The sequence below is a fragment of the Solanum stenotomum genome, chromosome 4 (assembly GCF_019186545.1).
Source record: "Solanum stenotomum isolate F172 chromosome 4, ASM1918654v1, whole genome shotgun sequence".
Lineage (NCBI taxonomy): Eukaryota > Viridiplantae > Streptophyta > Magnoliopsida > Solanales > Solanaceae > Solanum > Solanum stenotomum.
The window spans coordinates 59,970,350-59,994,345 of record NC_064285.1 but is presented as its reverse complement, the minus strand read 5'-3'; the positions used below and the strand labels follow the sequence as shown (position 1 = coordinate 59,994,345).

General features: G+C 36.0%; 2 protein-coding genes across 5 annotated transcripts in view; one reads left to right on the top strand and one right to left on the bottom strand.

Moving 5' to 3' along the window:
- Positions 1–860: 860 nt before the first annotated feature.
- LOC125862266 (dihydrolipoyllysine-residue succinyltransferase component of 2-oxoglutarate dehydrogenase complex 1, mitochondrial-like) lies at positions 861–9,425 on the top strand. Its single transcript, XM_049542301.1, has 15 exons — positions 861–998; positions 1,085–1,144; positions 1,257–1,331; positions 2,389–2,449; positions 2,531–2,558; positions 5,787–5,857; positions 6,743–6,817; positions 6,895–6,950; positions 7,031–7,075; positions 7,184–7,465; positions 7,568–7,662; positions 8,190–8,280; positions 8,366–8,476; positions 8,635–8,829; positions 8,921–9,425. Exons 2-15 carry the CDS (start codon positions 1,106–1,108, stop codon positions 9,110–9,112), a joined length of 1,416 nt encoding a protein of 471 aa, XP_049398258.1. The 5' UTR covers positions 861–998; positions 1,085–1,105; the 3' UTR covers positions 9,113–9,425.
- An 865-nt stretch (positions 9,426–10,290) lies between these two features.
- Positions 10,291–23,996, bottom strand: part of LOC125862077 (uncharacterized) — a 34,913-nt gene continuing 21,207 nt past the window's right edge. Inside the window, exons 14-23 of one of the 4 annotated variants that reach the window (XM_049542059.1) lie at positions 22,545–22,686; positions 22,344–22,427; positions 21,231–21,392; positions 21,065–21,152; positions 18,318–18,395; positions 13,868–13,934; positions 13,696–13,795; positions 11,217–11,333; positions 11,071–11,127; positions 10,291–10,778 (exon numbers count right to left, since the gene is read on the bottom strand). In XM_049542059.1, the coding sequence (XP_049398016.1) occupies positions 10,641–10,778; positions 11,071–11,127; positions 11,217–11,333; positions 13,696–13,795; positions 13,868–13,934; positions 18,318–18,395; positions 21,065–21,152; positions 21,231–21,392; positions 22,344–22,427; positions 22,545–22,686 (1,033 nt within the window). In that variant the 3' untranslated portion in view covers positions 10,291–10,640. Of the gene's footprint in view, positions 10,782–11,070; positions 11,128–11,216; positions 11,334–13,695; positions 13,796–13,867; positions 13,935–18,317; positions 18,396–21,064; positions 21,153–21,230; positions 21,393–22,343; positions 22,428–22,544; positions 22,687–23,996 lie in introns of all 4 variants that reach the window. The other 3 variants (XM_049542060.1, XM_049542062.1, XM_049542061.1) reach the window with 3 other exon arrangements.

Genomic DNA, 23,996 nt, shown 5'->3' with positions numbered 1-23,996 from the left:
TGCAGTTTCATGGATTTTTGAATTATTTTGCTCAGACTCATATTTAGTACATGTTTAGTTAACCATATTTAGCTTCCGCTCATATTTCATAAAATGCCAGATCAATTCATTAGCAGCATGTCAATACCAAGAGTCCACCTAGGGTCATTCGTGATCTTGATGCAGGTCATACCTAAGGTGTAGACTCGGATCGTGACAATAATAAATATGCAAATTGGATCTAAACTTCAACACAAAATTAACATCCACATGTTTTAGATGTTAACTCCAACAAGGACAAGAGTATTCTCAAGCTCTGACTTAAAATCAACTTTCCATTTTAGAAGTTTCATTAAATCGGATTTTCATTTGCATGCTATGGATCGAAATAAAAAATTTATGCTATACATAATCCTATAATATTCTTCCAGAGTAAAATCAATAAAAATATGATGAGACTATACACCTTAATCTGGATAGCTCCTTTTATAGCCATAGTTCTCCCAATATTAGATCTTATCTTTTCAATTGAAGGTTTAATTATAAAATTTACCTATAATAGTTAACCGACAAGTCTCGACTAGTTTGACATGCTCTTTCTTTGAAAAACTCACCATCGATTTTGCGACTACCAACTCATAGGGCCGATGCTCTAGTTGTTATTGTTAGAGACAAAGATGAAAAATGAATAACAAAAAATGTAGATTGTTGGATCGATTTAACAAATGCTGAAAAATGGAATAGTAAAGATGATTTGATTACAAACTTTGAGAATAAACAATGTATTAACCTAACTTGTTTTTATTTTTAAAATTAAAATTGAGGGTCAAATTTGAGACAAGTTGACATTTCTAGTTTATTCCCTCACCTCCTTCTGGAAGGCAAAAAGCATAGAACAGTCTGAATAATAAGAAAAATAAAAAAGCAAAGCTGCTGTAGGAAGTACGAACTTGTTCTCCCTTAAGACTTTCTTTTCTCCTAAACCCTACTCCATTGATCTTCCTCCATTGATTCTTTAGGTCAAAAAACTTCTTCTCCTATGTATTGATTTTTCTGTAAGAGATCTACTTTATCGCCTCCATCTAAACTCTTTTTTTTTTAACAGGTTTAATAGACCAAATCTACGATGCTGGGCGTTTTAAGGCGCAAGGTTGCTTCTGCTTCGGTATGTTTTCTGATTTGTTTTTTTTTTTTTTAAAGTTGTATACTTTGTTCGGCGCTTTATGATGAGTTGATGAAATGAATATGGCGATTTTTTTGTTTATTCTTTTGGGCAGGGTTTAGGGAAATCTATGTATGCAGTTCGACCTGCAGTGTCTACATTTAGAATTTCATCTGCTGCAACTGAAGAGGTAATGTCTATTTATAGCTGGATGTAAATATGTAAATGTTTCTTATCTTATTGATTTTCAGTTTTTCGGTGGTCAAGTTTTTGCTAAATTCTATTTTGGAACATTTTTACCTGAAATTCTTGCAATTTGAGGTGTGACATTTGGTCAGTTTTAAGATAAATACATTACTGACCTAGCATCGATGGTAATGAGCTTTTAGACCTTCAAAATTCAAAGGTAGAGGTGTTATAAAAGTTACCATTGGGAGAATAGATGTAGTGGTCGATGAAGTGGGTTAAGCACCATGATGTCTTAGGTTCAAATCCCAGCAAAGACAAAAACATGAGGCAATTTCTTTCTATCTGTATTCCTTCCTTGGCAGTATGGAAAATCTATATCTAGAAGGAAGTCTCGGAGGTCATCTGTCCTAGACTTGGTGGATAGAGTTACCTAATACTTGTTGCTGGTGGGAGGTGACAAATATCATACGGATTGGTCGAGAATCGAGATGCGTGCGAGCTGGCTCGGATATCATGGTTATCAAAAAAGATGTTAATTATTGAGCTATCGGGTTTAAGTACTTGATGATCATTTGTCAATAGTCTATCTTGGCCAATGAAATGACAACATTGTTTTGATAAGAATATCAGGTTATCCAAACAGGGAGTACTGTTCATCAAATTGATTTCCTTTAATTTAGTAGGTTTTTAGGTTGTTTTACTAAGTAGGTAAATTGGTTTGGAACTGTATGATGTCAGTCCTTAGACCTCACCTGCAGTTTACGTTACCATGTCTTTTTTCCTTCTACTTCTCGTTATCTACTGTGATATTTCTAGCTTTCGACTATGATTGTGTTCTAAATTAGGTAGTTTCCTGAATTCACGATATGATGTTTGAGATAAACCATCTGATAGTTATCCAGGCAATATATATATTTTTTTGTCCTCTAATTCCGGGATGCTATTTGTCTTTTGAAATTCCAGTCTCATATATTGGACTGGCTACGCTCCTTCCTTTTGCTTGTATACTTTGTTCTATTTGAGATTTTAGGCATAACATACTTTTCACATGTCAACAGATATTACTTCTTCCTAGACAATGCGGTCATGCTCGGCATTTCAGTCATCTTGTTTTACCTGGTAATTGTGGTGGCTCAATCACAAAATTCAATATATTCATCTCATGTTGCTATTGTTATTAACTCCCAATTTGTGATACAGGATGCTCAGAGAACTTGAGGCCAGAAAGGTTAGTAACTATTTTCATTACTAAGAGACCTGCTTTGTAAAGGTGTATAGCATGAAAAAATGCACCATATGTTTCCTCCAATTAGCGCTCCCATTTTCCTCATAGGACAACCATGCTTTAGTTCTATGTTTGAGGTGAAACCAACAATTGTTTTTTTAATCTTTGCATATCTTAGTATTGTTGTTAGCTATACAACTAGATCATTGTTTTTGTCATTATACTTTACTAGAAGACCAGACCTTGTTTTTGGCAGCTGCCTATGTGTCTTCCTGTACATAAATGAGAAATCAAGAGCTGAGGCAGTTTGAGGCCTCACTTGTTTACATTAGGATTAAGACGTCTTAATCTAAATGATTAAAATTTTGTCACTAGATCTAAACACTAAATGATTAAGATTGTTTATTTTCTATCATCTGAATATGCACAACTTATTTATTTTGTAAATAAAAAAATCATTATTTGATATAAAAATGAAACATTTATGTTCGCTAGTGATGGTGAAGATGGTTTGTAGTGACAGTGGTGGTGGTAATGGTTGGTATTGGTGACTAGTAATAGTGGTGGTGATAGTGAATGTGGTTGGTGTTACAGTGATTGTCATGATGGTGGTGATTGGTAGTGGTGGTGGTGGTTGTGATGGTGAAGTTGGTTGATGTTAGTAGTTAGCGGTGTTTATGTTGGTGGCGGAAGAATGTGTGGTGGTTGATGATGTGTTGGTAGTAGTTGGTGGCACTGATTGTTGTGATGGTGGAAGTGGTTGGTAGTAGGGATTGACCGTGGTAGTGGCTGATAGTGGTGGAATAAGTGGCAGCAACGGTGACAATGACAGTGGTGGTGGTACTTGGCAGCGATGCTAGTTGTGATGGTGGTAGAGATTGACTACTGGTGGTAGTGGTTGATAGTGGTGTTGGAGGTAGCGGCTGCGACAACGACAATGATGATGATGGTAGTCATAATGGATATAATTTTAATGATGAGGTGGTAGCGGCTGATAGTAGTAGTTGGCAGCGATGGTTGTAGTAGAGATGGCTGATGATGGTAGTGGTGGTGGTGGTTGTAATGACAAATATATGGTTAGAAGTGGTGGCTGGTGATTGTGAATAGAGTGGTGAGTATTATCCACACAAGCATACCTCTTAATTATATTAAGACTTTGTTTGATGATGAAGACCCATTCAGATCAATTAAGTGCTTAAATCTTAATGAAAACAAATGCACTTAATGACCTAAGGTCTGAATCATAGTGCAAACAAATGAGCCTTGAGAAGGACAACATTTTCATGGGCCCTAAAGAAAATAAGATCTACATGTTTCTATACATGATATAAGTAGAACACTCCCTACTTCCTGTTTTATACTAGAGAAAACACATCATTACCCCATTCAACTATAACACTTTTTTTAAAAAGACACTCAAACTTTGCAAAGGTCCTAATACCTCCTTAACTAATTTAAAAGTGGTAAAAGTATCACATTTTTCTGTCAATCTCACCTATAAGAAAGAAAGTGCATACACGCACCAACTATTACCTACCACGTGCCAGTTATTTTTTAATTTTTTTTTTTCATTTGTTTCTTATTTAATTTTTTTAAACAATAATTCCCTCTTCTTCTTCAATTGTTCAAGTATGTTGGACAGCTGTAAATCCAACCTTTTTCTCCTCTTCGCTGCCGCCGGCACCACTGCTACAACACCATTTCAACCATTTAATTTTCTATCGTCCAATCAAAATGAATTTATTTATTTTTTTAAAAAAACTATCAACTCAATGGCCAAGCAAAATTGTAGAAGCAATTTTTTTTTATTTTCTCCATGATTAATCTTCTTTTTATGTACTTTGCCTTTTGATTTTTGCACAAAATAAAGATGTGTTGCAGTGAATAAAACTCTCTCCCTAATTCAAACTCTCTCTCTTGACTCTAAGACACCCAACGATTCTGCCTCCATCTTAGCCACCAATTTCTCCGGCGCTTTTCTTACCGGCCTTTTCTGATCTTTCTCTGTCACCTCACTCCGCTTTCATCTCTTTGTCTTTCCAATAATCTCACTAATTTCTGGCTCCCTCAGGTGAACAGAAGTCCCCTTTGTAACCTCGGTCTACTGGGTAAAGAAAGATAAAACGGCAAGAATAATTGAAAAAATACGATTAAATAAATAGAGTAAAAAGAAACTAATATTTCTAATTAAATAATACTGAAATAAATAAAATATTTTTTTTTACTTATCTCACTCGCTAGTGGTGAGTGAAATACACTCTATGTGCCACGTAGGACCAAAAGGAGGTAATAAATCCACTTTGAACAAGAATAATGGGCTACTAGGACCTTTTCATAGTTTGAGTGTCTTTTTTTTAAAAAAGTTATAGTTGAATGGGGTAATTATGAATTTTCTATAATAACTATACAATGGTGGAGGGCTTCCAAACACATTGTAAGCTATACTGGTGTTGACAAATAACCAACCCCATGAATAGGGAATGTATAGTAATGCTACACATGACCCAATATTGAAGGTTGATAAGAATACAAACAAACAAACATAATTTGATTGCCTATAGATTAGTAAAATGACTTGCATTACGTTCACATTGTTGTTAGAAGAATATATTTATTTTTGAAGACTTGGAGATTGATAAGGAGATCATATCATGATCTAGATTTGTATCTTAACTAAATTGAACTTTACTATTGGACAAGTTGTGAATGATTTTATTGTGTAGGGATTTTCGGGATGTCCATAGGGGACTTCATCATACAATAACAAACTGAGAGTAAGGGAGTTTTATGATCATAGATTTGATAACTTTGTATTCTCAAAGAAGTCTTTGGACCCATAAAACAAAAAAGTTGATCTTGAAACAATAAAAGAAGTGGATCTTAAAAAGCAATATTGATCTGCTTTAGTGTGTGTGTGTACATATATTATCTATTATTTCAGCAGTTGACCTGTTTCAATAATGCAGAACTGACCACATAAAATAACTGAAATCATTTTTTGACTATTATTCTCCCATTTTCATCAAACTGTATAACAAAAGATGAGATAATACGCCTTGAAGTATGTGCACGCTTTCTTATGCTGCACCCTGTTATGATGTAATTCTTTCTTTGGTGGATGTTAGTGAGTAAAGAGCAAGCGAAATTGATGATTATGTTACATTTTGCTGCTTCTACTTTTCTTTCCCCCCCTTTTTTGTTGGTCCACATGAATTATTTTGCTGTCTGCAGGGGAGCTGTGGGTAATCTTCACTCAAGTCTATCACAACAGATTTGCATCAGGCCTTTTTGTTCAAATAGTGGTATATCTTCTATAATAGTAATTAACCTTCTTGTCTTGTCTTGAATCTTGATAATAATGTTGCATCTGCTGATGTACAACATGTAGCTATTTAAAATTAAAATGTCTTCTCTAGTTTTTGTCACCTGAAATGATTATTACCTATTCATAATCTTTGAGAAGATACCGTTTCCTCTTCTGTTTTAGTATTGAGATATTAGTTCTTTTGTTATTTCCATTGTGATCTCACTTTTAACATGTTAATTGCGATAATCTGCAAATTCATATTTAAGATTGAATGGTTAATTTGCATAATCTATCTAAACATACAGAGATAGCTACTTGGAATGGGGGTGAAGTTATGTCTTCATTTGAAATTTAAAATTGATTTATACTCCATATGTTGTGAAATGATGGATTGGTTGGATGTTTACTCTTATTCATCTTCCTGTTTCCATTTCTAGTCTTCCCTTCAGTGCTATCCCTTTTAGTTCTTCTATTGGGCTTGGTTGGGATTAAATATGAATACAGAGGAACATTAGGACGTTTACCCTTCTATTTTCATTATTAGTACATGAATTCAGCTGATGGATATCTTGAAATACGTTAATCCAAAGTGGAGGGATCAGCTATACATGTACTGCAATAATGGAGTTTAATGATGACTGCCAGTGTTACGTCTAGCAAGTTCATTATAGACACTTTTAACCCATGTATTCATTGTGTGCACAATTAGTTGTCTCTCAATTGTTGAATGAACGACTATCAGTGCGATGACTGACAATTTTATTAATAGTTCAGAAATTGCTTAAATTGCCGTGTCCTACTGTGCTCAATTGTCTCATCAATGTAATACAATTACTAACATTTTGTGCCTTTCTTTGCCTCATTTGTATTTCTGCCAAAGGTGATCTGGTCGATGCTGTTGTTCCATATATGGGCGAATCTATAAGCGACGGCACACTGGCTAAATTGCTGAAGAGTATGTTTTTTGTTATTGTGTCCACATTCTTTTTTTCTTTATAACTTGGTTATTTTAATCTCATTCTTTTTGTGCAGATCCTGGTGACAAAGTAGAAGTTGATGAGCCAATTGCTCAGATTGAAACAGATAAGGTATTTGAACATGTTTAACTAATTAACTCCAATTGTTTTTATGGGTTTCTGTGGAGGTTAATGGCTTACATGTCATCCAGGTAACAATTGATGTAACCAGTCCTGAAGCCGGTGTAATCCAAAAGGTAGAATATCGTTTTAATACTGGAACTCTTCATTTTCTTCCCCAGGTTTCTTATTCATTTGTTATTTTGATATCAATGGATTTTGCATTTGCTTTTGAACATTGATAGTTTGTAGCTAAGGAAGGAGACACTGTGGAACCAGGCTTCAAGGTTGCTATCATTTCAAAATCCGGTGAGGGTGTGGAGAGTGTAGATCATGTTGCTCCGTCTGAAAAGCCATCTGAAAAAGAAGCTCTGAAGCCAACTTCTCCAATTCAAGAGAAAAAGGAGGAAGAGATGAAACCCAAAGTTGAGACAGCTCCTGTGAAGGAGAAGTCTAAGGGAACTGCACCGCCTCCTAAACGGTCTGCTACAGAACCCCAACTTCCACCTAAAGAACGGGAAAGACGAGTAAGTCTCTTAGACTTTTGAAAGCTTCTTGTCACGACACTATTCATTTGAGCATCTGTCTCAATTACTGAGTAGCAACATCTGAATCCCTCTTGATGATAGGTTCCCATGACTAGGCTCAGGAAAAGAGTTGCCACTCGATTGAAAGATTCTCAGAACACATTCGCATTGTTGACTACATTCAATGAAGTTGATATGTAAGTTTGGATTGTTATTTTAATAAACAAATTTGTGAGCTTCTTTGTCATATGTTGTAGCTTAACCCTACTGTTATCAGAAAGATAACCAAGTCCTTTGACAACTTGATCTATGTTGCATGGATTTATGTAAGGGTACATTTTCAGTATGTGTCCGTTACTGATGTGTTAATTTTTGCCAACTTTGTATTTTGAAGAATCCACATGAAAACATGGGTACGCCAATGAAAATGGAAGGGTCCACATATGATGTAACAGTTTTTTTAGATGAGTAAAACTGGTTTACTTGAGTGATTTAGAAGGTCCAAATCTTAGTACTTCTTTCTTTTTGGTGATATTTTTTTGTAGCTAGTGACATTTGAGGTTATAACTTAAGCATCTTTCTCAAGTTAATATCCTGTAAGCAAGACTATTTCTGTTCTTCTGTTATGTTAGAGATGTAGGAGCCATTTGTCATAGCCCATGAAGTGAAGCTATGCACCCATTATATTAGTTGTATTCACTTTCTTCCATCTTTCTTATTGCAGGACAAATTTGATGAAGCTCCGATCTGAGTACAAAGACACGTTTGTTGAAAAGCATGGTGTGAAGTTAGGACTCATGTCCGGATTTGTGAAGGTATGAAAAGCATCAATGTTGAAAATATTTTTGATATATTTTCGTTGACTAACTACAATGGAAAAGATCTTATACTAAATTTCAGGCAGCAGTTAGTGCACTCCAGAATCAACCTATAGTTAATGCAGTTATTGACGGTGATGACATCATATATCGGGACTATGTAGACATCAGTATAGCTGTTGGCACCCCAAAGGTATGAGCACCCCTCTCTGACTCAATATTTTGAATTAAATTGACAGTTTATAGACAACCTGTAATCTGATGGCTCGAATTTGTCCTTCTACCTGCTTTTGAGACCCTACTCTTTGTGTTTATTTGCCATTGTTCAACTTTCCTTTTCCAATTGTTCAGGGTCTGGTTGTCCCTGTTCTCCGCGACGTTGACCGAATGAATTTTGCTGAGATAGAAAAGACAATAAACGAGCTTGCTAAGAAGGCAACTAATGGAACCATCTCTATTGATGAAATGGCTGGAGGATCGTTTACAATATCCAATGGTGGTGTGTATGGAAGTCTTCTAAGTACCCCCATCATAAATCCTCCTCAGGTACTTGTCCTTATTGAGACAACATGGTTTGAACTTTGAAATTTCCCAGTAGAGCTATCTGACGATTGATGTTTGTTGCTTGATTTTGTAGTCTGCTATCTTGGGAATGCATTCAATAGTGAATCGCCCAATGGTTGTTGGAGGCGACATTGTCTCAAGACCAATGATGTACATTGCGCTGACATATGATCATAGGCTGATTGATGGAAGAGAGGCAGTATACTTTTTGAGAAGGATTAAAGACGTGGTAGAGGATCCACGTCGCCTGCTCCTTGATGTTTGAAGATAAGATATACAACCATCTCTGGCTTTTGATTTGACTTTTTGTGGTATACCCAAGTGTTTGCGCAAGCTAAAAACCAGAAAATAAACGTTCGTCAAAGTTACTGAGGCCTTTGACATTGCTTTTGTCCCTGATTATTTAACCAAGTTGCAACCATCTATACTTGAGACATACAAATAGAGATATGTAACAATTCCCTGATTCATACTTTCCACAACTCTATACTTTTGCACATGATGTCCAAGGAGGGATAATTTATTGCTTGAATATATTTCACACCTTGAATGTTTTTATGCATTTTGGTTTCATGTTATGCGGCGACTCTTGTATTTGTCTTCTTGATTTGAAGCAAAACCCTTTTTTTGAACTGTACTGGTAGACCTGATTGGAATTCACCTTTGTTTCAGATTCATCCATACAACAATAATTGGTTATGTTACGGGGCATTTCATTATGTTCATATCGATCTATTATGTGCTTCTCCATGAGTTTGAACTCATACATAATTGTCTCAACTCTACCATATTTTTTGGAACAATCACCAAAGTCTTTTTTTTTTTATAAAAAAAAACTATGGATCTATTATTAGAGATGAAATGTGTAATAGCAGCACTTACTGTGTATTCTTGAAAAATATTCATAGGTCCCATGCCCTTCTTAGAAAGGTCTCTTCCCTCTTCTATGTTAAGAGAAAAAAGAATGTTGCTTGATTGAGGTTAGCATTTTGCGTCCACATGTTTGAGTTTGAGGATAAAGAGCTCGCGATATCCATCGATTTAATCTTTTGAGCAATTTGCAGAAACAAGAGATAAGGGTATACTACACGAGTCTACTTTTCATACAATTTTGTTTTAAATAGATCATTTTTATTATATTTAGTTTAAGATTACAAGATTAAAGGACATTTTGCTATATGTTACATGCCTTTAATTTAAAACCATGTCAAATATTCTCCTTCGTACCAAAGACGCTGCCATTTCTTTGGAAATTTCCAAATAATCTGTAAGCAACTTTAAACTTTTGCAAAACCGCAAAAAACAAGTTAAATTGTTTCTCTTTTTGAAGGTTTAGTCCATTTTATTTTATAAAAAAAAACATCTAAAACAGACTTCACACACACTGTTCATTTTGCCGAGTTGATGATATTTATCTCCAGTTGGGCAAGTGACGTAAAATTTGACAAAAAGTAATTTCCTATTTACAACAGTAAAACCAAATACATATTGGTTCCCAAAGAATTAAAACTGATTGACAACACAAACATAGATCATAAACCAATGAACTTTCCCAGGTAAACTATAGAATACACGATCGTCGAAATGAATAAACCAAAGTAGAAAATTGAAATGAAGAAACACTACAAACATAAAAACCTACTCTCGAACACCAGAAAAATCTAAATTATGATAGATATCAACTTGATGAAGGAAAAAAAAAGAGATAGATGCTTAACTTAAGAACAAAGTAAGACTATAGTGACAAAGTAAGCTACACACCACTTTTGCAGAACATATTATTTTCCTACTTTTTACGACTCTCCTCTTTGCAAAAATCCACGGTTGTTGAGAAACTTGATTGTAGATTGAAGATATTTGTTGTTAGAGCTCAAAGATAGCTTGGCAGTTTCGACCAGCTTGGAGCAAATTTCTGATGCTCCTTGACATACCTACTTAACAAGCATTCTAGGATTAAACAACAGAACTTTGACTATTTACTTTTTTTGAGACAAGGTAACTTTCTTTGACTATTTACTTGCATCAAACCTTACAAACAATCCAACATTTTAACGTCCATCCATAAGAGATAGGAAGATTTGAAAAAAGCTTTCTCTTTCGTAATTGGTACTGGTACTAACTTGAATGTCTTGGAGATTAGGTGCAGTTTTATATACCAACCAGGACGACAGGTCCTTCAGTCAATGATTTCAGGAAAAAAACACACAAAGAACTGTGACTTACTTCAAAAGAAGATGCAACAGCATTGCAAGCATCAAGTGCGAGATTTCCTCGGGCAGCCTTCAAAGACAGTATTCAGATTTAGCTTAATAACGGGCCCCTAATTCTTTTATCTTTCATGGAAGAGCAAAGGATAAGCAAGATGTTACCTGTATTGGTTCTTGTAAAACAGTGTCGATTAAGCTCTGAAGAAGAACAGTAGAAAATGAAAAAAGCCCTTGCAGATATTGTTGATCACAATAGAACAAAGAGTCATTGCCCATAACCTGGATGCATGATAAATCAATATTGAGAGGCTAAAGCACTAGGACACTTACGAAAGAAAGATGAAAGATATATAGATATCCAATCAAGGGAATGAAAAACTAGTAAGAGAATGAAGGCGGTTCCTTTTTTAGGATAATCTTTCACATATCCACCATTTATTAACATAGTACCAGAAACTGCAAGTTGTTATGCTCACAACAATAATTGTAACTGCCAATCTGACCTTTCTCAAAAGAAAAAATATATTTATAACAGGCATTTCTTCCAGTAAATGAAATACCCACATGTATAGTTTCTCATTCCACCCATAAATAAAATGGTTGCATGTAGGACGATCTTACATGATGAAATGTCAATACACACCTTGTTTTTATCAAGTTATACAGTATACTCGTGCACCATTCATCCTACACACCCGCTGTAAGGGGAGCCCAAGATATTGCCGTAGAAAGCAAACTTTTAGAACTATCTCGGTGAGAAAATAAGAGAAGAGAAGAGTGATGACCTGATGTATACAAGACACTAGTTTATAGATGTCAAACACAACACACATGATAATTTATTGACATAAGATTGGCTCCTCAAAACTGGGAGTCAACCTTACATACAAAAGTGAGCACATATGGAGTACTCGTATTCCTTTGTCATCTCGTAAGGAATCTAAGAGATCACAAATAGGAACATGATCTTCTAAATACATCCCTCTACACCAGAAGTAAAAAGAGCTAGACATTTCATTTTCAATTTCTGTACTATACTATCTTCAGAAAACATCCCTTGTTCCTTTCCTCACAAATTCTCCACCAGATACAAGCTTGAGAATTGAATATTCTCCACACCCCCCCCCCCCCCCCCCCCCCCCCCCCCCCCCCCNCCCCCCCCCCCCCCCCCCCCCCTTCCCACATAACATCTTTCTGCTAGCTCCTAACCTCGCCACAGTTCTCAGAAACAGTGTACTTGATTTAAGCATAAAATATCAAATCCAAAGAAACCTACAATGTAAAAGCAGGTGTTGCTGCCATCTCCTGTTGTTGCATTAACAACATTAATGATACTACATCTCCTGTTGTTGCATTAACAACATTAATGATATTACATTTTTTTCTTTAGATTGTCTAATGCCAAAATAGTATCCTATACTGCATATGACATAGAAAACTCCACCATCCTTGAAGCTCTAGATCTTCATAATGATTTCCAACGGTCATTGCTTCTACACATTGAACAGAACTGAGCATGACAGTATGACTTCACTGTGAAGTATTTACTAGATCACCCTTTCAAAATCTGAAAATCATCCTCTCTGAACTGTGTGGGAAGAGGGATGTATAACCTCTGGGAGAATGTTTTACCTCTTCAAATTCCCAGCCCTGTAAGGGTCTTACAAGAACAATCTCAAGACACCTGCACATCACCACTTTTATGGACCTCTGCACCATGATCTTGTCACTCATAACAGAATAAATTTGGGAAGCCTTCTTTAGATGTGGTGTCACCATAAGATACATCAAGCCAGAACCGTATTCAGTTTACAGTTCTCACATAGAATCCAATAAGCTTTGAAAAGATCAAATACCCTTCATAATCCATTTGCCGTCCCCATAAGTAGTTGTCACCTCCTTAACATTCATATCAGTCACAACTCACATCCATACTTCACCCAAATCACTTTCTTCCCATAGGATTCTCCTCGCATGCAAATCTCCTAAACTGTCTTCCCATAGTAAAAGTATCTAATGTACGAAGAGCTAGCTCATCCAGATGACGGGAATGAATCATTTCATTCAACCTATCTCATTCTTAATAAGCTGACTTTAGCAGGAATATAATGTTTTCCTACTTGGCTACAGCTGATGCATTCACAGCAGTGACACCTATGCCTTGGATCAAATTCATCTCTAATCATCACTAGTGTAAATGTTAGATGTGGCTGCTATAAATTCCATGTCACCGCTGCCATTAAAAGTAATATTTCCAAGAGAAGGAGAATAGCCATCCTGTCTGCTAAGCTAGATAACAGGATATCAACGTGCTTGATTTACATACTTAATCAGAAAGGACCTAAGCATATCGGAGTAGATACTGAAAGTTGATGATGCAGAGCATCTTTAGGGAAATGTTCCCTGTCTTGAGAATATATATAACACTCCAAACCTCAATATTTCCAAGACTAAACCTGCTAGGGACTAATAATAACTACAGGAAGGTTACCTACATAAATCATCTTTAATTGCTTTAGCACAAATGATATCCTTCTAAAAGCTTAACCACATACTAACTGTTTCCTTGCATGGAATACTATACATCTGAAAATTGATGTAATGTAAAACCAAGTTCATAATTATGAAACAGCAGGAATACCTCATCATGTATTGCATGGTACAGGAGATTATTCTGGGACAATGCAGCAACTGTTAAGATGAGTGCACATAACACCTTTGCCTTCATACTTGGAAGCATCCTATAACCCAACAATAGAACATTAATAGAGAATGGAAGGGAAATGATAAAAGAAGATATAAGGATGTCTCACCATGACAAGGAGCCGAGGATGGAAAACATATTCCTGGGGATGCTAGTGACTCCTCGCTCAATGTTACCTAGAATGAAAATCCAGGAGATAAGGCAGTGCCATAAAGCTCATTGGAAGTATAACTTGTTCTTCTATCGAAACTTTTTGACATCTAAACATCTTAGCACACTTGTATCAATATCTTTTTGCTTATATTAATTATTAGTTAGGAAGATATTACCTAACTCAATTTACTTTTCCATAAACTTCAGCAGAAAATCGATTAATTCATATCAAAAAAGAAAATTCACTTTATGCAGTTCTTTGACAACATTCTAGGACCTTAAGCATTATCAAATTATTTGTTCCCAATGCCAAATATATATCCAAATTAGATACCAACTGTGGCCAATCTTATAAAAATGCTTATAAAGATGAGCAAAGCAAATTGGATGCCAACTGTGGCCAATCTTATGCAAGTGCTTATAAAGATGAGTAAAAAAGGAACACGTTCATCTCAAAGAGTTCAACAACTCCATGACTGGCAGCATAATTTCTACAAAATACAGAACCATAACTGATTGAAAACTATCTTCATCACATTAAAAGCTCTATATTTCCATTTCTTCAGAGTTACCAAGAGACATTTCATGATCCAACTCCACAACTTTTGGCTTCTCCATCAATGAGTTTCAGTGACCATCCGATCTAGTAGTACTCTCTAGTCTCTCTTTACCCAAGACACTAGACCCTCACTATTAAGAATATTGTAAATAATATCGTTAATCAATTAGGAATAGTCCAATTAATTAGATTGATTCTTTCCTGTTTTGGCACTTGTACATTCACTATTTGAATTACAATAGCTTGAAGGAATAATTAAGCTGACTCGTCACTCAATTCTTCCTTTCTTGTCTTATTTTTCTAACATGATATCTGAGCATTGGTGAGAAAATGTTGATTGATACTAATAGGTTAATTACAGGAGTAGCATGATAGTGTATTGAATGTAATTGATTATGTGATATTGTCTTTCCTTATTTAGTCTTAGGACTCATTGTATAAAAACCCATTCTCATGGGTTGTATATTCATAAAGAAATACAAAGAAGCCTTTTCTTCTTCTTTAAATCTTCATGGTGCTTTGGTCTATCCCAATTACTGTTACCGATGTTGCACCCCCATATAAAAGTTTCCATGCTCTAGATGTCCAGCCCTGGACGTGAGGTGGGTGTTGAAGAGTCTCACATTGGGTTAAAAAGGGATGAGAGGTCTCCTTATAGCCTTGCGCAATCTTCCCTTCATCAGCTAGCTTTTGAGGTTGAGTAAATTTCAAAATTCATTTCTTTACATGATATCAGAGCCATTGTTGCCTTTTTGAGGTGAGTTATCTCCCTCGCAGCACTAGGGTTCCGTATTTATCAAAGAGGTCAAGTTTTCTCTTTCTTGGTTGGCTGTCCGCAACACAATCTCCTTCCGATCAGTTCCTTTTGGAATTGTTTTTTTCTCCATTGGGTCGCTGGAACATTCCGAGCCTATTCCTACCAGCAGCTTTGATTTATTTCGGCCACCATAATTAGGGTTCCAGAGTGGCAGCTACTTTTAATGTGAGATCTACTTTTCTAACAAATTTTTCCGATTTTTTTTCCATCTCTCACTTCAAAGGCTTGTTCGGAGTACATACCTCGATATTGATTTTTTACCGATCACCAAAATTAGGGTTCTGACCCAACAACTAGCTTTCCAACGACTTCTCCTAGAAATATTTTTCAGATCTCAGGTCGAAAACCTATTCCGACCCTTCCAATCCAAGTTCTAGAAGATTTGGTCCAGCCGTTCAGGCATAATTTTTCCGGCTAGATCAGGCAGATTCTATCTCAGGAAGGTTATTGTTTATTTCTGAATATCCGTGCTCAATTTTTGACACCAAGGATCATTACTTGTTCAAACTATGGGTGATACAAAAATAGATAATAATTCTGTCTCAAATTAGTGCTGTAAAATTGGATGTTTCAGAATATTTATCTTCTCCGTTTAGTAGTTCTATGAACTCTCATGGGATCATTAATCAAACATTTTACCCTTATACATCTCAACAAAGTGGGACAACTGAGAGGAGGAATAGGCATCTTATTGAGACTGCTCGCATACTACTCATACAATCTCATGTTACATTACATTTTTGGGGATACAGTTCTCAAATCTTATTATCTTATTAATTGTATACTTCTCTCAGGTATCTCTAAATCCAGTTCCATATGCTGTTTTGTTTCGCTATTCATCTTGTTCTCTCTTCCACCTCATGTGTTTGGAAGTGTGTGTTTGGTCAATAACTTCACTCCGAGAAAAGACAAGTCAGCCAATCATGTTCTTAAGTGCACATTTTAGGTTACTCAAGTGTGCAAAATGTATAATGACGTTACTCACTTGACCTCCAGTGGTACCTTATGTATGTTGATTTCACATTGTTGAACACAACCATACTCAACTCTCCTCTTCTGACAACCTAACATTTTTTAGGTGTTACCAGCTCCATGTTTGGGGAATTCTGTCATTATCTTTCCTTCATCTTGTCTCACAATTCAACCATCTATAGTTCACCGCCCACAGTTCCATCATCTACAACTTCACTACTCTTGATGTGAGCATGCAACATCAGATCCAAATGATTCACGTCCTGTATCAGATCCTTCAACTACTACAGACTCTTCTCATAGTCGACTCTTTGCACTTTGGATAAGTATTTGATCCACTCGTAACCTCAACCCCCTTTATACATGTTTCAGTTGTCATTGGCTCTCATCAGCTCATTATGTCTTTGTGCCATGTTTATCCTATGTTTTAATCCTCATGTCTACAGGTAAAACAGTCTCTCACCCTGGATTTCAACTTGTACTAATGAGGAGATATCTGCTTTACCCAATAATAGTTTCTCATCCAGGTGAATTTGAATTGGTTGTCCGCAGGTTTATATAGTCAAATAGTCCAGGTGATCAAACAGATAGACTTAAGACTTGCCTTGTGACCAAAGATTACATTCAGATATTTGGGCTTTGATTACAATGATACTTTCTCACCCGTGCAAAAATAATATATTTTCATCTTTTTTCCATCCATGGTGATATTTGTCATTGACCTCCTTATTTAGTTGGACGTTAAGAATGTTTTTCTCCATGATGATCTTGAGGATTGAGGTTTATATAGAGAAACCACCTGACTTTGTCGCTCAGGGGAGTTCAGTTGCCTTGTTCACTTATTGTGACGATCACTTTCTCGTCTAAAACAGTCTCCTCAAGCCTGATTTGGTAAGTTCATCACAATTATGCAGGAGTTGGCATGAATGTGCAACTGATCATTATGTGTTTTATAGGGTATTCTTCTCTAAGTCTTTGAATCAACTTAGTGGGTTATGTTTGATATAGTCATTATTGACAATGATCAAGATGGTATCACTGGATTGAAGCAATATCTCTTTCAGAACTTCCAAACTAAGGGTCTCCTGGATTGAAGTATTTTCTAGGTATTGAGTTTGCTCTGTCTAAGTCAGGTATTGTCAATTCACAACAGAATATGTACTAGACATTCTTGAGGAGACGGGAATAGCAGGCTGTAGACAGTCCCGTATGGAGGGGCTCTTGCTCAATTCACACTCTTATGGACCCAAATGCTAAGCTTCTGCCAAGATAGGGGAGCCCCTTAGTGATCCTGAAAGATATAGGCGACTGGTTAGTATGTTGAACTACCTTGTAGTGGCTGGACCTGACATTGTTAATCATGTAAGTGTTATATGTCTATTTATGGACTGTCCAAGTGCTAGTCATTGGAATGTAATTGTTCATATTTCTTCTATATGAAAAAGGACTACCTTTTGAGGATCAAAGTCATGCTCAGATCATAGGATACATAGACGTGGATGGGCAGGATCACCTTCTTATAGACGATCTACGTTTGGATATTGTGTTCTAGTAGGAGGTAATTTGATATTTTAGAAGAACAAGAAATAGAATGTAGTTTCTCAAGCTAGTGCAGAAAAAATAAAATCAGGCAATGGTTGCGGGAAACTTGCCAACTAATTTGGATCAAACAGTTGATCAAAAGTTAGAATTTGGAGATATCAATCAAATGAATCAAGCTTCGATTCATATTGTATCAGATCTGGTTTTCTATACCAGGACTAAACACTTCCTCCTCTAGAGGTTTCGTACTTTATTAGAGCATTTTAGACCATGGTCATTGGGATTTCGGAAAATTTCAGACTTGTTCTGATTTGTTCTAGCCCACTACATATATCTATATGCAGTTTGTTCAAATTAACTCTTCACACTACAGGTTCACCAGGTGGCCATTCCCAAGCAGTTGATATTACTATGTCTTGCTTACAACATGCTGTGCTAAGTTCCAAGATGACAAGACACAAAGACATAACGAAGGACAAGCAAAATAGAAGAATTGAAGAGGAACAGATCAAAAACCTGGAATCATAACAATAAGACTGCAAAATTTGCATAATGTTGATTGAAACCCATCAATGTCCTTGGGAATCCTTGAGCCTGCAGATAATGGTATTACAATTTGTGAGAAATATAGGAAAAGAATATTATTGAATTGTTGTTGTGTCTACATTATTACATTGAGATCCTATTTATAGACACTAGAATACAATCCTTTACCAAGTAGGATACTATTACTATTCCTGTTTTTATTTCTATTTCTATTCCTATTCAAAATAGGATTGTATAAACCTATTCCTATTCTAATAGGATAGTATAAACCTATTTCTATTCTAATAGGATTGTATAAACCTATTCATGTTCTAAAACTCCCCCTCAAGCTAGTGCATACAAATCATATGTACCTAGCTTGTTACAAATATAATTAATCAAGGACCGATGAGGGGCTTGGTGAGATATCTGTAAGTTGATCACTCGACTCCACAAAATTGACAGTCAATCTCAATGTGCTTAGTCTTCTCATGAGATACTGGATTTGATGCATAATGCAGTCAATTTCAATGTGCTTGGTCTTCTCATGAAATACTGAATTTGATGCATAATACCGATAAAACACAGAGTAATAAAATTACAGTGTTGAACTTCCCAAACCAAACTTGAGAAGACTGTTTCAGACCATAGGGTGACTTACATAATCGACATACAAGGCTACTAAACTCCCCCCTACGCAACAAAGTACTCAAAATCTAGTATAAAGTATATGGATTGTGTTGGAACCAATAGATGAGTCGATATTAAACAAGAAAGTCATTGAAAAATTGGCCGGAACATGCTCATACGCCGGAGTATTAGATTTGATGGCTGAAAGTGGTCACAATCTAAGAAATAAAATTATATGGATAGGGTCGGAATGATGGCACGACCCAACTAGAAAATAGAAATTATATAGGAAAGGTCAGATTGACGGCACGACCCTATTAAAAAGAGAGAAATAATATGGGTAGGGTCGGAATGATGACACAACCATGCTGAAAAGGAGAAATTATATGAGTAGGGTCGGAATGATGGCACAACCTACACAAATCAGATTTGAGGAGTCACCGGAAAGACAAATGGAACTATGCAAATCAAATATGAGGAGTCACCGAAAAGACACACGGTGCTATGCAACTCAGATATGAGAAAGTAGTTTGGGAAGATGGACGGTGCTACGCAAATCAGATATGAAAAATAAAAGTAGTCACCGGAAGGATGGCACGGTGCTATACAAATTAAATATGAAAAAAGTAGTCACCGGAAGGATGGCACGGTGCTACACGAATTAAATATGAAAAAAGTAGTCACCGAAAAAATGGCATGGTGTTACACAAATCAGATATAAGAAAGTAGTCACCGGAAAGATGGCATGGTGCCACACAAATTAGATATGAGAAAATAGTCACATGAAAGATACATGGTGACCCAACTTTTGCTAACATAATCATTGGCCAGACGGGCAACATATATGGGTAATAGCCACCCGCCGGCAGCAGAAGCTCTTTGATTTTCTACCAAGATCGTAGAGGCTCTGATACCATGTGAGAAATATAGGAAAAGAATATTATTGAATTGTTGTTGTGTCTACATTATTACATTGAGACCCTATTTATAGACACTGGAATACAATCCTTTACCAAGTAGGATACTATTTACTATTCCTGTTTATATGTCTATTCCTATTCCTATTCTAAATAGGATTGTATAAACCTATTCCTATTCTAATAAGATTGTATAAACCTATTCCTATTCTAATATGATTGTATAAACCTATTCATGTTCGAACACAATTCAATATTTTACTATGGAAAACCATGATAAAGCTGGGGTGGAATATCTTAATCTGGTTGCTTCTTGATACAGCAGCATGGATAATCTCTCAAATTCAGACAAAGAGGCTTCACAACAGATGCAAAAGACACGCTAGTTTGAGTATTTGATCAGGTTTTGAGCCAAAGATATACAGGGTCAAACATGAAAAGATCTTGGAGAACTCAGGTAAATTGAATCAGCAATATGTGCTCCACACAATTATTGCACCTTGTTACTGCTCTGACACTGAGAACTTTGCCTTCTCTTTTCCTCTCTATTATCTTGTCATCATATTCACTAACATTATCTCCAACAGTTCAAAAGGCAAACCCATATCCCATTCCCCAACAACTCAAAAGCTCATATACAAAGGCTAGACTCACGGAGCATCTCCAAAACCTCTAAGCTGCACACACCATTTGGTGCAAGTAATTTTTTTTTTTTAAGTTGTAAAATGTGAATAGTGGCAACAAGCACTTCAACCATCCTCCTAGAAGAGGAAATCATGTTATTTTTAACTGATCATGAGCAGAATGTGATTTTTTCGTAAGTTCGACTTCATTGTTGTTCTCAATAATAAACTGCGATGCTTAATCATCCATTGCGGATGTTATGGTAGTAAGCTTTCTACTAATGTTAAAGCAAGTGAGAATGAAACTGTGTTACCTTTATTATTAAATATTTAGTCACCTATTATATATATCGTACTGGATATTCGAGGCAATGACGATATAAACTTCCTCGGAATCAAGAGAGGAACTTAAATCCAAAATCAGATTCAAAAAGTTGTTGTAAGTGATACATTTACAGGATAGGGAGAGAAATAGAGAAGGCTCGATTTAATCTTGTGCAGTGCAAATCTACAATTTCCAGTCTACTAATATGCACCGAGCCATCTGGAGAATAATTCATAGACAAACCTTCAAATAAGTCAACATTATGCAAGCACCGCAATGCTGAATCTACAAGTCCATCTGAGTGAGAAACTAAACCAGCCATTAATGCAACCTAAGAGACCAAAAAAAATAAAAATTCATCTGAATTAACAGCAGCGCAAAATAAGAATAAAGAAAGAACTAACATTACCTCTGCAGTTTCCAAGTAGAGGTTTAACTGTTTCAGATGAGATGGGATAGATGGTATTGTAACTTCACTGCATGCTATACAAGATTTGACAAAAATGACATCACTAATGTCATTCCGTGTAGCTTTAACCACCAGTAAATTGCTGGAATGAACAATCATTTCCTGAAAAAGCAGAAGATACATCTTGCAGCCAGTACAATCTTGGTACTGATGAATACAAAGTTACCTTTCTCAAAAAGAGAAGCAGAAGATACCAGACTCATCAACAAGGACTACTTGGAGCAATAATCAGTTTCAAAAGATCTAAACCAAGCTCAAAACTTTCTACTATGTCCAAATTCTACACCATGCTACCTAACAAGGCAGCCAAGTGGGAGCTTGATAGTACTGTTAAAAGGAAACAACACAAAAACCTACCACCTCAGTCCCATGTTAGTTGGTGTCAGCTCTATGAATCCTCATATAAATAGCATTCCTTTAGACCCGTTGCCATCCAATATTCAATAATTTTGGTATTGGAACACTAGAAATTTCTCTATACTTTTTTACTCCCCTTGACATATCATGAGTGTTACTTGAAACAATTGATTGTAGGTTAAAATGTGGACAGTCGAGATAAATGTTTCCTAACATCCTTCAATATTTCTATGAAGGAAGACTCCATAGCTTTGTGAGGAAATACTCCACCACACCAGAGCACTTCCAATGTACAGGGAAAAACAGATTAGGGAGAAGGCAAAGTGTCATAAGATCACTATTACATGCACCACATCCAGCAATAGCCACACCAATATGCACACATACACGCTCAACGAGGAGAGGAAGTACATTAAAGGTCTTTCAGGTAAACTGGAGAGACTAGTTCCCTTCAAAAAGACACAAATAACATCATACACCAACTGACAGGGATAAAAAGAACCGGGGAACAAGAAGTAAGAGTCGAGGATATTGTAAACCTCTACAAAGTGACATCACATTCATATAACAGAAACATAAAAAAGAAATCACATAACCCAAAACTGTCCCCTATGCATAATTCATGGAAGCAAAGAATTAGCAAGATTTTTCAGTAATCCATTCAGGATATCTTCACATAGTTTAGAGAACATTAACCTTGACTTCACTCATGCTTCCAAAAGCTCCACGGCACTGAACCAAAAAATCTAAGTGGCGTTTAACTTCAGAATCATAATCAACCTGAATATTATGATCAAGAAATGTATTAGAATAGGTAAAGGACTAATGTGTTGTAGTTCACATTTCTTGACCAAGCAGCAAGAAAAGGAATATTATTTGCAAACAATATTTCATTACCATGTGTATAAAACGAGAAACTAAATGTGCTGAATGGTTGTTCTCCTTTTCCTTAATAGTTGAGAGATCTATGCTATCATGCAAGGACCTTGAAACTTCAAAAAGGAATTGAATAGTTGTAGGATCTCTAACACAAGAATACCTAACAGAGAAAAAAAGAAGAAGATAATTGACAATTATATTTCCATCAGAGAAACTGACAATTTGTTTTCATTTTCCAAAAAAGATATCTTCCTAAGAAAACCATCAGTTACCTTTGCAGCAAATTAAACATCAGCTAAGTTCAATCGAAAGATTTTAAGGCCAACAATGTTGTATAGGGGTGAACGTTGGGCCTCTAAAGCACATGTCCACAAGGTCAGTTTGCACATATGCGAATATTAAGATGGATGTGCGGTCATGCAAGGTCAGATAAGATCCGAAGAAGGTGCAAGTAGCGTATACAGAGAATAAAATGAGAGAATGTCGCTTGAGCTAATTTGACCACATGTTAGGTTGGCCTGCCTCTAGATGCACCGGCTCTTAGATGTGAAAACATGATGATTGAATGTGTTAAAATCAGTGTTGTGAAAGGCGATCGCCTCATCGCCAATGGCGAGAGGCGAGGCGACCCTTCATCGCCTTTTAGCTTTGTGGCGAGGCAATCTTCAAAAGGCAACACGATGGTGACAAAGGCGAGAGGCAAGAAAGGAGCCACCTTTTGTATTTTCTTTTAAAAATGCGATCAATTTAGGGTTTTAAAAGTTAAAAGGTAATTTTATGATTTTGACTAGACTCCTCGGGCGACCAGCCAAAATTTTCCAGCAACTCCAAAGTCCAACCAATATGTTGTTCTTCTTTTTTCTTCAGATTTATTGTTCCTCTGTTTCTTTTTCCTTCTTCTTCAGACTTCAGAGTCACTTCTACCCTTATTTTTTTTCACTGTTTTTTTCTCATTCAAGTTCTAAGTGTGTATTATCTATTTTCAGTTTTTCAATTGAAATATTTGCTAATATGTTATTGCTATTGAGATTTTAATTATTTATATATACAATTTAAATATTTTAATTTTTTGGTATTAATTGGGCCGCACTTCAAAAAGGCAAGCGCCTCGCCGCTCGCCTCGCCTTGTGGTGAGGCAGACAATTGTCGCCTTTTATCACCTTTCGCCGTCCAAAACACTGGTAAAAAGAAGAGGAGGTAGATCTAAAATCACATGGAAAAAAGTTAACTCAAAAGATTAAGAATGTCTTGGAATTCAGGGAGATCTAGCAAAAGATAGAAACAATGGAAGTTGAGGATTTCTATCAGTGATGTCAACTCAAAGACTCTTGTATTTTTTTATTAGGATATAACCACTAGAGTATATTTGAGAATCTTTCAGGATGTTCTGATGAGCAATTATGATAATGAAGATTCATACAGTTGATCCAACTAGCTTGGGATTGAGGTGTGGTTTTTGTCGTTATACTT

Excerpts from the sequence above, each read along its gene's own strand:
- LOC125862266 (XM_049542301.1), top strand. The coding sequence starts at position 1,106 with ATGCTGGGCGTTTTAAGGCGCAAGGTTGCTTCTGCTTCG. Across the intron at positions 7,076-7,183 it reads AAGCCGGTGTAATCCAAAAG|TTTGTAGCTAAGGAAGGAGA; the intron begins GTAGAATATCGT and ends GAACATTGATAG. Across the intron at positions 8,477-8,634 it reads TAGCTGTTGGCACCCCAAAG|GGTCTGGTTGTCCCTGTTCT; the intron begins GTATGAGCACCC and ends CCAATTGTTCAG.